General features: G+C 44.6%; 1 protein-coding gene across 1 annotated transcript in view; it reads right to left on the bottom strand.

Moving 5' to 3' along the window:
- Positions 1 to 13,322, bottom strand: part of capn12 (calpain 12) — a 46,008-nt gene that overhangs the window by 28,426 nt on the left and 4,260 nt on the right. The window contains 4 exon segments of the mRNA XM_072549322.1: positions 460 to 537; positions 1,379 to 1,464; positions 2,516 to 2,599; positions 4,705 to 4,879. Coding sequence (XP_072405423.1) covers positions 460 to 537; positions 1,379 to 1,464; positions 2,516 to 2,599; positions 4,705 to 4,879 — 423 coding nt within the window.

Here is a 13,322-nt window from a genome sequence, read left to right as displayed (position 1 = left end):
AGCTAACGAAGTGGCTCCTGCATTCTCCCTTTATTCTGCACTTTGTACCCAGCAGCGGTGCAAACTCCCTATTGGTAGTGAGAGTTCTCCTTTAAAAACCAAGGAAACAATTAGTGTCAGAACCCATCCAAACCCCATTAAATAACAACAATCTCAGTGCTAAAGCAGAAGTCATCTTTCTTGCTTAATGCTAGACAAAGACATGGGCTGTTGAAGCTTTTCACCTCTCGCTCATCAGGACAGAATTACAAGAATGCCACACTTCAAAGGGAATAACAATTTATAGTGCTGAGGAAAGGATGCTGATTGGCTGCCAAGAAGGCTCTGATTACTTGGAATTTAGTCATGGAGAATGCACCAGGGAAATCAAATGGAGCCATATTTGATTGATGACCATTGTTGCCCCCATTCTGATTTACAGCAAAGTGCTTTCAGTGCAAGTCAGAGTGAAGCACTTACCAGAATTCCCCATCTTCCTTAATCATCAACTTCAGTTTGGTCTTCTCATTCTCACTAACTGCATTCCACAACTGGGATCTGCAAAAACAGGAAAGAGAACATCAGATATTTGAGGGAAATCCATAATAATGAGCCTGAGATCCTTCACTGTCTATGATCTTGAAAGGTTTAAATTGAAACACTTCATAAAATCCAAATCCAGGTGAGAAATAAGGTGGGGTTCTTGAGTAAGAACTTGCAGGATGAGTGGCAAAATCATGTTTCCTTATTGACAGAGTAAGGCACAAAGACAATACCTGTTCTGGAAGTGTTTAATGGGAACAACATTGAGGGAGTTTTAGTCTGGAATTGGCCTTGTGTGTTCTCCCTGCCCTTCTGACTGTTTGATGTAGATGGTGTGGAATGGGCTTTGCTTGCAGTTTAGAAGAGTAGTGGGGCCTTTATTTTCTATCTAACCCTGTGCTGTTCCTTTGTCTGGAAGCAGAGAGCTTTACTGTTTCCAAACCTGTGCTATCACTATCCTGGGAATGTTTGATGGGATAGTGAATGGGGGCGGAAAATTTTGAGGAGACAATATGTAGTTTCTGGACAGCTATGGTTGCTCCTGCACCCAGGAAGGAAATGCCTAAACCAATATGGAGCACAAGATCCCCTGCTGGTTGGAGAAACTAGACCCTTAAGGAGTCTTATCCTCGAAGTCTGGCTGATCCTGATCCAACCTTCATAAAACTACAGCACTGGCAATGGGATCTGGTTCGGGTAACCACGGAAATGATTTTGGGAGCAGGTAACCAGCATTCGGCTAGTTTTGATAACTCTCAGATTCTGTTTGCCTCTGTTCTGGTCCTGTGCCTACAGTGGCCATAGCTAACCTGTCTCATGCAGTGTGTGAAATTTTTGGGAGAGAACTCCCTCCTACCTGTCACTCCATGGACCATTGTACTCCTTGTGACCCCAAGGATTGCGCAGACGGAAGAGTCTTATTGAGGAGCCATCATACTTCACCTAGTGATGGAAACAAGTGGATGAGGGTCAGTGGTAGAACAAGGACTACAGAACTAGTATAACACAGAAGGAGGCTATTAGGCTTGGTTCGAATACCTACTGCCTCCTGCCTTTTCCCCATCACATTAGTTGAATAGAAATGTTTCTATTTCTATTCAACTAATCATCCAGTGCCCACTTGAGTGCCTCTATAAATATTAATATGTAAGGGCCTGCCCTCTGCAAGCACGAGGAACAGGTCCAGGTAATTTCTCTTTGTTGACTTAAAAATGAGTGTAGGGGACAATAGTTCCTTAATGCATGGTAGAAGCTCAACCAGAGTGAAACTAATCAGCATCCTTTTCTCATGCATTTTAAACTGTTGTTCTGTTTGAGATTTGGCATTCTTGCAATTCTATGTGTTGAAGAGCCTTGACAACATGTCCCTTTATTCAGCAGTACACCAGCTCTGTGTGCCCAGGGCATTCTACAAGAGCATTTTAAAACTGATCAAAGGAAGTGTAGAAAGGGCACTTTGAAGGTGTCATAGGATTTTCCAAATTGACATTGAATCCTATGCAGAATCCAGGGCCTATCACAACTAAGTTTTTTTTTAAAAAGCACAGCCTTGTATTGACCGTTGAAAGCAAGCAAGATCAGAGGCAAGAGAAAACAGAGAGACCCAGCCCAAATTAGCAATTGATCCAAAATGCAGTTGCCGATCATAGCCCATCCTATTTACAGCAGAATCTTATCGGCACAGATGGGTTTGAGCAGTCACCAATGTTCCCCACCAAGAACCTGAACTCGAACGAATACAGTCATTTTCACCCAGAAGCATGAACAGACTCCAAGTCACATACGGAGCTGTGAGATCACAGAGACCATGCACTTCGTCAATAAGGTGAGATTCCGAAAGAGTATCAAAGAGGAAAGTGAGGCTGAATATTGGATGTGTTTCGGGGAGGCAGGACCTGAACAAAAATTAAATTCAGACATTCCCAACAGACAATAATGAGTGGAGCTCTGATGTCAGAGATGACAAAACGGTGAGGAGCGAGGATGTACTCACCGTGTCTGCACCTGTGATTGCGTACGAATGTGCCTTCATTAGACCCAGCCCATGGTCCTTCTCCACATCCTCCTGGTTGGCAGCCTAGGATAAACCCAGAAGGTCACTGTCACAACGGGTTTGGAATCAGCAACAAACTCCGAGATCCTACTCCCAGATCCCGACAGTAATCATGCAGCTCAGGATGGTTAATCCTACAATGTCTTGACGGGGTTATGAATGATCCAATTGGTCACTTCACCTGATCTTGGGATCTCCTGCCCTCGTGGTTAGGCCACATGTTGGCTAACCCAGAGGAGAGGGTTATTTGCTGAATTCTTGGGAATGAGAACAACCTGAGGTTTCCGTACCTCCAGCCTCAATGAGAAGGTGTGGACAGATCAGTAACCCCTGATTGAAAATGGTTGTGACCTAAATAAGAGTCTCACAAAACAACTGGAGCAAATTTCTAAAATTGATTTCCCAGGTCTCCCTCCAGGTTCAAGCGTCCATACCCTGATATCTCTCTTTGGTGAGGTCTCAGCTCCTGCCAGACTCCCTGTCTCCTCAACCCTTCCTCTACTCCAATTCCCTCTAATCCTTCCTCAGAGCCTCTCTTTTCCCAAAACCATCATTCCCCTCTCTCCTAACCCTTCCTCAGAGTCCCTCTCTCCAAAATCCCCATTCGCATCTCCATAGAAGTCTCCATCAGAGTTCCTCTCTCTCCTCAAACACCAAATTCCCTCTTCACCCTACTCTCCTTCAGGACCTCACTCTGCCCAATCCTCTCAAAGTGCCTCTCATCCCCTGATTCTCCCTTAGAGTCCCCCTCTATCCAAAACCCCATTTTCGCCCCCTCTCTCTAACATTCCCTCAGGGTTCCTCTCTTCCCCATATCCTCCCTCAGAGCCTCTCCCTCCTAAAACACCCAATCCTCTCTTCCCCCAAACCCACCCTCAGTTATACAGAATAACATAGAATCCCTACAGTGTGGATTTGCCCCAACAAGTCCACGCTGACCCTCCGAAGGGCAACCCACCCAGGCCCATTTCCCTACTGCTCTACCTCTACCTCTGACTAATACACCTAACCTACACATCCCTGAACACTTTGGGCAATTTTTAGCATAGCCAATTCACCTAATCTGCACATCTTTGGACTATGGGAGGAAACCGGTGCATCTGGAGGAAACCCACCGGGACATGGGGAGAATGTGCAAACTCCACACAGACAGTAACCTAAGGCGACAATTGAACCCAAGTCCCTGGCACTGTGAGGCAACAATGCTAACCACTGAGCCACCGTGCTGCCCAGTTCCTCTTTCTTAATAAGATGCCAAACTCCTTTCTCCCAAACCCTCTCTACCCCACCCTTTTCAAGTTCCCACTCTGCCCAGCACTTTCTCGGAATCTGTCTCCATTCTCCTCTCCTCCAATTCTCCTTTAGATTCCCTCTCTACCCAACCCTTACTCATTCACCACTACCCCCAATCCCCTTCAGTTCCACACTCTTTCTTTCTCTTTCTCTCTCTCTCTCTGTGCCTTTGTCTTCTAGACACCCAGCATCCATTTCTCTTCAAGCCCTCTGTCTCCTGTGTGACCCCAAGTCCCCAGTAACCCCTCCCACTAAAACCCCCATCCCTACACACTTAGCTTTACCGAGTCTATCCCTTTCTATAAGCCATAATCCACTCCACCAATTTCCCTCTCTCTACCACTCCAGAACCAGAGGTCACTGTCTAAAGATGCTGGGTAAAATATTTAGGACTATGGAATTCTCTGCCACAGAAAGGCAGATGAGACCAAGAAGATGTTAGATATGTTTCTTCTGGCTAAAGGGATGAAAGGGTATGGGGAGAAAGTGGGAACCGTGGACTGAGGCAGATGATCAGCCATGATCACATTGAATAGCATAGTAGGTTTGAAAGGCTGAATAACCTACACAGCTACCATTTTCTATGTTTAACCCTCTCTCCCCAATTCCCCAACTGTTACACTCTGAGCCACCACCTCCCCTTGACCTCAGTAGCTACAACCCAGTGAGGGGCAGTGGACAGCGACAGAGAGTTAAAGACCCATGATCTCCTGAAGAGATCCAGTAAATCAACAGTATCCCATCAGACTGGTCATTGAGGCCTGGAGTTGCTCAGCAACACCATATTGGAGCCTCCCATTGGGAGTGAGAGAGCAACAGCACAGTGTTGGCATTACCTCGATGCTGCAGGATGCCAGTGACTGCTTGGTGAGAGCTCGCTTAATCAACGTCCACAGCTCATCTGGGTTTCTGGAGCTCAATTTCTCCAAAGAGACAGCAATTCCTCCGGTGAAGTCTTCCATTGCCTCTGACACATTGCCGCCGATTAAACTGGAATAGGAACCATACAGCCTACAGGGGCAAGACCAGAATGTCACCATCATATCAAAATAATTGTCTTTGTTGACACTTTAGATCTTAAAAGCTGCATGTGAGTGTTACACTGAGGGGAGTGGGATATAACATTATTACCCTGACGGGTGCAGGGATGTGGGGGATATCAGAGTGTTACAGTGAGGTATGCTGGCTATATTGGAGTGTTCTGGTTAGGGTTGTGTGCTATATCAGAGTTACAGTGAAGGGTGTGGGGTATATCAGGGAGTGACACTGCTGAAGTCAGGTGATCTCTACCTGCTACAGGTAGTCGACTTCGTGGCTCTTTTAAAAAATGTCTTAACTGAACAGTCACTAGCTAGTGATTGCAGAATAGATTGCTATGAAATAAGATGCGACTGATTTCAATACCGCTAAGGACAGCACTGTGAGAAAATTGAAAGGAGTGCGGAAATTGAGTAAAGGCAGGACAAACAGAGCTGTCCCCTCAGGTAGATCAACGCTGTTTAATTGAATAGCCATAAACCATGTAGGATTTGCTAAAATACAGGTTAAATGATCCTTACAAATTTCCAAACATCATGAGCAAATTGTTGGCTATTTTGAAGAGTTCCTAACAGGTGTGCTTTCCTTGAATCTTCCCTTGGTCAACCTATTCAGCGGTATTATTAAACACCTCTGCAGCAGGTGGGACTCTAATCCAGATCTCCTGGTTAAGGGGTATGGACATTACCACCACATCACAACAGGTCCTTGGTCCTTGTTATGGAGTTTTAAACCAATGTTCTGATTATGTTAGCACATGGTGTTCCACCTAGTGGTGGCATTGGGCACAACTGCAGCCCACACTGGATTCTCAACCATACCGATCCATTTAAGTCATAGAGATGTACAGCATGGAAACAGACCCTTCAGCCCAACGAGTCCATGCCGACCAGGTACTCCACTCTAATCTCGTCCCATTTACCAGTACTTGGCCCATATCCCTCTAAACCCTTCCTAATCATATACCCATCCAGGTGCCTCTTAAATGTTGTCGAGAGTGCGAAGGTGGAAAAGCACAGCAGGTTCATGCAGCATCTGAAGAGCAAGGGAATCGACATTTCAGGCATTAGCTCTTCATCAGGAAATTCCTGATGAAAGGCTAATGCCCAAGACCTTGATTCTTCTGGTCCTTGGATGCTGCCTGACCTGCCAAGCTTTTTCTCCTCCACACACTCAACTCTGATCGCCAGCATCTGCAATCCTCACTTTTTTCTAGCCTTCTAAATGTTGCAATTATACTAGCCTCCACCACTACTTCTGGCAGGTCATTACTTACACATATCAGCCTCTGCTTTAAAACGTTGCCCCTTAGGTCCCTTTTATATCTTTCCCCTCTCACCCTAAACCTATGCCCTCTAGTTCTGGGATCCCCCATCTCAGGGAAAAGACTTTGTCTATTTATCCTATCCATGCGCCTCATGATTTTATAAACCTCTGAGATCACCCCTCAGCCTTCAATGCTCCAGGGAAAACAGCTCCAACCTATTCAGCCTCTCACTGTAGCTCAAATCCTCCAATCCTGGCAACATGCTTGTAAATCTTCTGAACTCTTTCAAGTTTCACAATATCTTTCCGATAGGAACGAGACCAGAATTGCATGCAATGTTCCAAACGTGGCCTAACCAACATCCTGTACAGCTGCAACATGACCTCCCAACTCCGATACTCAATACTCTGATAAAGGAAAGAATATAAAACACATTCATCGCTATCCTATCTACCTGCGACTCTACTTTCAAGGAGCCATGAACTTGCACTCCAAGGTTTCTGTTCCGCAACATTCCCCAGGACCTTACCATTAAGTGTAGAAGTCCTGCTCTGATTTGCTTTCCCAAAATTCTATCACCTCGCATTTACCTAAATTAAACTCCATCTGCCACTTCTCAGCCCATTGGCCCATCTGATCAAGAGGTACCTTCTTCGCTGTCCACTACACCTCCAATTTTGGAGTCATCTGCAAACTTAGTAACTATACCTCCTGTGTTCACATCCAAATCATTTATATAAATGACGAAAAGTAGTGGACCCAGCACCGATCCTTGTGGCACATCACTGGTCACAGGCCTCCAGTCCAAAAAACCACCCTCTGCCTTCAAACTTTGAGCCAGTTCTTATCCAAATGGCTGGTTCTCCCTCTATTCCATGAGATCTACCTTGCTAACCAGTCTCCCATGGGGAACCTTGTCGAATACCTTTTAGATATGTCCACCACTCTGCCCTCATCAATCATCTTTGTTACTTTTTCAAAAAACTCAATTAAGTTCGTGAGGCATGATTTCACACGTACAAAGCTATGTTGACTATCCCTAGTCAGTCCTTGCCTTTCCACATATGGGCAAATCCTGTCCCTCAAGATTCCCTCCAACAACTTCACCACCACAGATGTTAGGCTCACTGGTCTATAGTTTCCTGGCTTGTCCTTACCACCTTTCTTAAGTAATGATACCACATTAGCCAACCTCCAGTCTTCTGGCACCTCACTTGTGAATATCGATGATACAAATATCTCGGCAAGGGGCCCAGCAATCACTTCCTCAGCTTGCCACAGAGTTCCAGTTTTCACTTGATCAGATCCTGGGGATTTATCAACCTTTATGCGTTTCAAGACATCCAGCATTTCCTCCTCAATATGGACATTTTTCAAGATGTCACCCTCCATTTCCCCACTTTCTATATTATCCCTGATGCAAAATACTCCCCCATCTCCTGCAGCTCCACACAAAGGCCGCCCTGCTGATCTTTGAGGGGCCCTATTCGCTCCCTAGTTACCCTTTTGTCCTTAATGTATTTGTAAAAACCCTTTGGATTCTCCCTAACCCCCTATTTGCCAAAGCTATCTCATGTCTCCCTTTTGCCGTCCTGATTTCCCCCTTAAGTATACTCCTACTGCATTTATACTCTTATAAGGATTGACTTGATCTATCCTGTTTATACCCGAAGTATGCTTCCTTCTTTTTCTTAACCAAACCTTCACTTTCTCTCGTCATCCAGCATTCCCTACACACACCAGCCTCTCCTTTCACCCTAACAGGAATATACTGTCTCTGGACTTTCGTTATCTCATTTCTGAAGGCTTCCCATTTTCCAGCCGTCCCTTTACCTGCGAATATCTGCCCCAATCAGCTTTTGCAAGTTCTTGCCTAATACTATCAAAATTAGCCTTCCTTAACTGTTAGATCTGGTCTATCCTTTTCCATCACTATTTTAAGTCTAATAGAATTATGGTCGCTGGCCCCAAAGTGCTCCCCCACTGACATCTCAGTCACCTGCCCTGCCTTAGTTCCCAAGAGTAGATCAAGTTTTGCACGTTCTGTAGTAGGTACATCCACATACTGAATCAGAATATTTTCTTATACACACTTAACAAATTCCTCTCCATCTAAACCCTTAACACTATGACAGTCCCAGTCTATGTTTGGAAAGATAAAATCCCCTATCATAACCTCTCTATTATTCTTACAGATAACTGAAATCTCCTTACAAATTTGTTTCTCAATTTCCCACTGGCGATTAGGGGGTCTATAGTACAATCCCAATAACGTGATCATGCCTTTCTTATTTCTCAGTTCCACCCAAATAACTTCCCTGGATGTATTTCTGGGAATATCCTCCGTTAGTACAGCTGTATTGCTATCCCTTATCAAAAATGTCACTCCCCTTTCTCTCTTGCCTCCCTTTCTATCCTTTCGATAGCATTTGTATCCTGGATCATTAAGCTGCCAGTCCTAGGTAAAAACAAGGACTGCAGATGCTGGAAACCAGAGTCCAGATTAGAGCCAGCTGTGCTTTTCCAGCACCACTCTAATCTAGATGCTGCCAGTCCTGTCCATCCCTGAGCCATGTTTCTGTAATCGTTATGATATCCCGGTTCCATGTTCCTAACCATACTCTGAGTTCATCTGTCTTCCCTGTTAGCCCTCTTACATTGAAATAAATGCAGTTTAGTTTATCAGTCCTACCTTGTTCTCTGCTTTGTCCCTGCCTGCCCCGAGTGTTTGACTCACTTCTTTTCTCAACTGTACCAGTCTCATATTGATCTCTTTCCTCACTATCTCCCTGGGTCCCAACCCCCTTCCTCGTTTAAATGCTCTCAAGCAGCTCTAGCAAATCTCCTTGCCAGTTTATTAGTCTCCTTCCAATTCAGGTGCAATCCATCCCTCACTACTACCCCAGAAGAGATTCTAATGATCCAAAAATGTGAATCCTTCTCCCATACACCAGCTCCTCAGCCACGCCTTCATCTGCTCTATCCTATTCCTATCCTCACTCGCTCTAGCACCGGGAGTAAAGCAGACATTACTACCCTTGAGGACCTCCTTTTTAAATTCCTGCCTAACTTTCTGTATTCTCCCTTCAGAATCTCATCCTTTCCCCTTCCTATGTTGTTGGTATCAATGTGTACAATGACCGCTTGCTGGTCCCTCTCCCCTTTGAGAACATTCTGCACCCTCTCTGAGACATCCTTGATCCTTGTACCAGGGAGGCAACATACCATTCTGATTTTTTGCTGCTGGCTGCAAAAACGTCTGTCTGTGCCTCTGTCTAGAGAGTCCCTAACACAATCGATCTCTTGGAACCTGATGTACCCCACATTACGTTAGAGCCTGTCTTGTTACCAGAAACTTGGCTGTTCATGCTACATTCCCCTGGCTATTAGGGGGTCTATAGTACAATCCCAATAACGTGATCATGCCTTTCTTATTTCTCAGTTCCACCCAAATAACTTCCCTGGATGTATTTCTGGGAATATCCTCCGTTAGTACAGCTGTATTGCTATCCCTTATCAAAAATGTCACTCCCCTTTCTCTCTTGCCTCCCTTTCTATCCTTTCGATAGCATTTGTATCCTGGATCATTAAGCTACCAGTCCTAGGTAAAAACATCATCACCTACATTTTCCAAAACAGCATACTTATTTGAAATGGCGATAGCGACTGAAGACTCCTGTACTACCTGCCTAGCTTTCCTGGAGTTAACCCTTCCACCTGACTGTATCTGCAGTTTTTCTCCCTTCCTATAACTGCCATCCATCACACTCCCTTGCTCTTGTAAATTTCTCATTGCCTCTAACTGTCGCTCCAACCGATCCATTCGATGTGACAGGATTCGCAACCAATGACAGTTATTGCAGATATAATCCTCAGTAACCCGTAAACTCTCTCGAAACTCCCACGCCCAACAAGGAGCATATCACTTTATCAAAGGCCATTTTGCTCTTTTCAATCTACAGACCCAGAAAATAGCATCATCTTATTGCTCTACAAAACACTACTCCAGGCTAACTTAATACTTATAGTTTACATTTTAAAAATTTAATCAAGAGACAGATCCTAATAAAAACATATAATCAGGAAAGAACTCACTCTACTCACTATTGTGGATTTACAGCAAGGCTGTACTTAAAACTATTCGCTTATCTGTTTCTGTACTGTGACCTTTTCCAAATAGGTTCCTCCAAGATCTGTTGTGAATTTCACTGTTTGTTAAATTTTCCTAGACATACTCTGATGTCCAGTGATACATGAATTCAAACAGCAAAGGCAGTAACTGCTCAGATTCACTGCTGTGTCAGTTAGCAGTATGGGTTTCTTTCTCTCTCTCCCTTACAGACCACATCCTTTGTCAGTGGCTCTCCCTTTTAAAAGTGCCGTTTTGACTTTTTTTCTCCAAAGTTCCAAAACAGTTGCAACAGCATATAAAACCGTCATTCGAGGAAATCATCTCATAGGCCTAAAATACCTCAAAATGGAGCAGCTGTTACAGATGCAATGTTTCCCATCCTCCATCTTGGATTACCCACTAACATAGATCCATGCAGTAAATCACGCAGCATCCAAGGAGCAGCGAAATCAACGTTTCGGGCAAAAGCCCTTCATTATTATTCCTGATGAAGGGCTTTTGCTCGAAACGTCGATTTCGCTGCTCCTTGGATGCTGCCTGAACTGCTGTGCTCTTCCAGCACCACTAATCCAGAATCTGGTTTCTAGCATCTGCAGTCATTGTTTTTACCATGCAGTAAATCACACTGTAAAAGTCATAGTTTCAGAAAGACCGACTACAACGTATGGGTGAAAAATGCACAATGTCATGGCAACTTGGACTACCTGGTCAGTCGAAAGCTATCCAATTTCCCATCACATTCCTGGGCTTTCCTCAACAGTCATAGAGTCATAGAGATGTACAGCATGGAAAGAGACCCTTCAGTTCAACTTGTCCATGTCACCTAGTTATCCTAACCTAATCTAGTCCCATTTGCCAGCACCTGGCCCATATCCCTCTAAACCCTTCCTATTCATAGTCCCAGCCTGATGCCTTTTAAATGTTGTATTGTACCAGCCTCCACCACTTCCTCTGTCAGCTCATTCCATTCATGCACCACCCTCTCTGTGCATATCAAATGTTTTCCTTTTGAAATCTCGATCAAATTGCATGGAATTTTGAAATCCATACCCACATTCAGCAGCTCATTCCAGATAATAACATTGAGCAAATCCCCCCGCCATGTGATCGTGTGTAACACAGAAGTCTATTGTGTTGCATTTCTGAACAGTTTTTCGCTTGGTTTCATTGCAAAACATGTGCCCCCAGGGAAGGAGTTACAAATCAAACTAGTTACTCTGGTTTCTGTGGTGTTCAGGTAAAGCTGTCAGAGTCTGCTTCTCAGAGGTAAGTGTGAGTAGAAGCAGGGTATTTGACGCCATTTGTTCGATTGGAAAGGTTGCTAGCTAAGGCCTTTCAGCCCCTCTAGTGTTCTAGGGAGACTGGGAACTTCAATACCTCTTGTGCTGTGTGCTTTGATCACAAAGGTTACGTGACATAAATTAAGAAGTATTGAGGCATCTCAGTGAAATGTGTTGTTTAGAGAACGCTCTGCATTTCCAATTTGAACTGTTTTGGCCTCAGGCAAATTGGGTAATGGTCATGGAATGTATTTGTTCGATATGTAGACTGTTGTCCAACTGTCCTTGTTGAAATTGCTGGCAAATCCTACAACATCCAAATCAAAATGCTCATGTGATGTTTTTGTTCCTGATTTTAAGAAAAAAATATATTTTTGGACAGAATAGAATTTAAGCCTGCTCCTCACTTTTTAAAAATTTTCAATCACCCTTTTCCAAATTTTGTTTCCAGCTCCCTTTCCCTCCACGTCACCAGATCTCTGTGTGCAGTGAATGTGGGGAGCTGGGGGGGGGGGGGGGGAGAGAAGAGTGGGTAGGAGAGAGTGCATGTGAGGTTAAAAGAGATTGGGTGAGAGGGTGGGTGAGTGAGTGGGGAAGAGTGGGTGAAAGAGGGTGAGTGAGGGAGGGAAAGAGAGGGTGGGTGGGAGGGGATGAGTGAGGGGGTGAGAGTGACATAGAAGGGAAGAATGAATGAGTGAGAAGGTGTCAAATCCTGTGGGGGGGGATTTTGAAAATTTCAAGACGAAAATCACCTCTCATTCTTCTAAACTCCAGTGAAAATGGGCCCAAGTCTCCTCAGTCTTTCCTCTCTAGATAGAGCAACATCAAAGTAATAATGGGGAGGCTATTGCCTCATTGAGTCTCTCTCTATTTAATGGCCTGCAATGCCAACCAAACTCCACCCACTGTGCCAATCACTTACAGCTTATTGGTAGTTAATTGACAAAGACAAGCCAATAAAATTCAAAATGGTAAACTCAGTTTAATTTGAGAGATGTTAGTCTGCACTGACAAGGAAACACTCCCTCCCTCAAGAAGGTCCTGACACTTTTACTGCATTATCACTGATTACTCCTCATGGTCACTGCAACCCCATGTGCCATCCTGAAATATTTGATGGGGATACTGCAGAGAGAGCTTTACTCTGCATTTAATCCTGTGCTGTCTCTATCCTGGGAGTGTTTGATGGTGACAGTGTAGAGGTAGTTTTACTAGTTTTACCCTGTATCTAAGTCTAGGAGTGTCTGATGGGGACAGTATAGAGTCATAGAGATGCACAGCATGGAAACAGACCCTTCGGTCCAACCCGTCCATACCAACCAAATATCCCAACCCAATCTAGTCCCACCTGCCAGCACCCGGCCCAAATCCCTCCAAACCCTTCCTATTCATATACCCATCCAAATGCCTCTTAAATGTTGCAATTGTACAAGCCTCCATTACTTCCTCTGGCAGCTCATTCCATACACGTACCACCCTCTCTGTGAAAACGTTGCCCAGTAGGTCTCTTTTATATCTTTCCCCTCTCACCCTAAACCTATGCCCTCTAGTTCTGGAGTCCCCAACCCCAGGGAAAAGACTTTGCCTATTTACCCTAACCATGCCCCTCATGATTGTGTAAACCTCTAAGGTCACCCCTCATCCTCTGATGCTCCAGGGAAAACAGCCCCAGCCTGTTGAGCCTCTCCCTATAGCACAAATCCTCCAACCCTGGCAACATCCTTGTCAATCTTTTCT

This window comes from Chiloscyllium punctatum, chromosome 29 (assembly GCF_047496795.1).
Source record: "Chiloscyllium punctatum isolate Juve2018m chromosome 29, sChiPun1.3, whole genome shotgun sequence".
Classification (NCBI taxonomy): Eukaryota; Metazoa; Chordata; class Chondrichthyes; order Orectolobiformes; family Hemiscylliidae; genus Chiloscyllium; species Chiloscyllium punctatum.
This window is presented reverse-complemented; position numbering and strand designations above follow the sequence as displayed.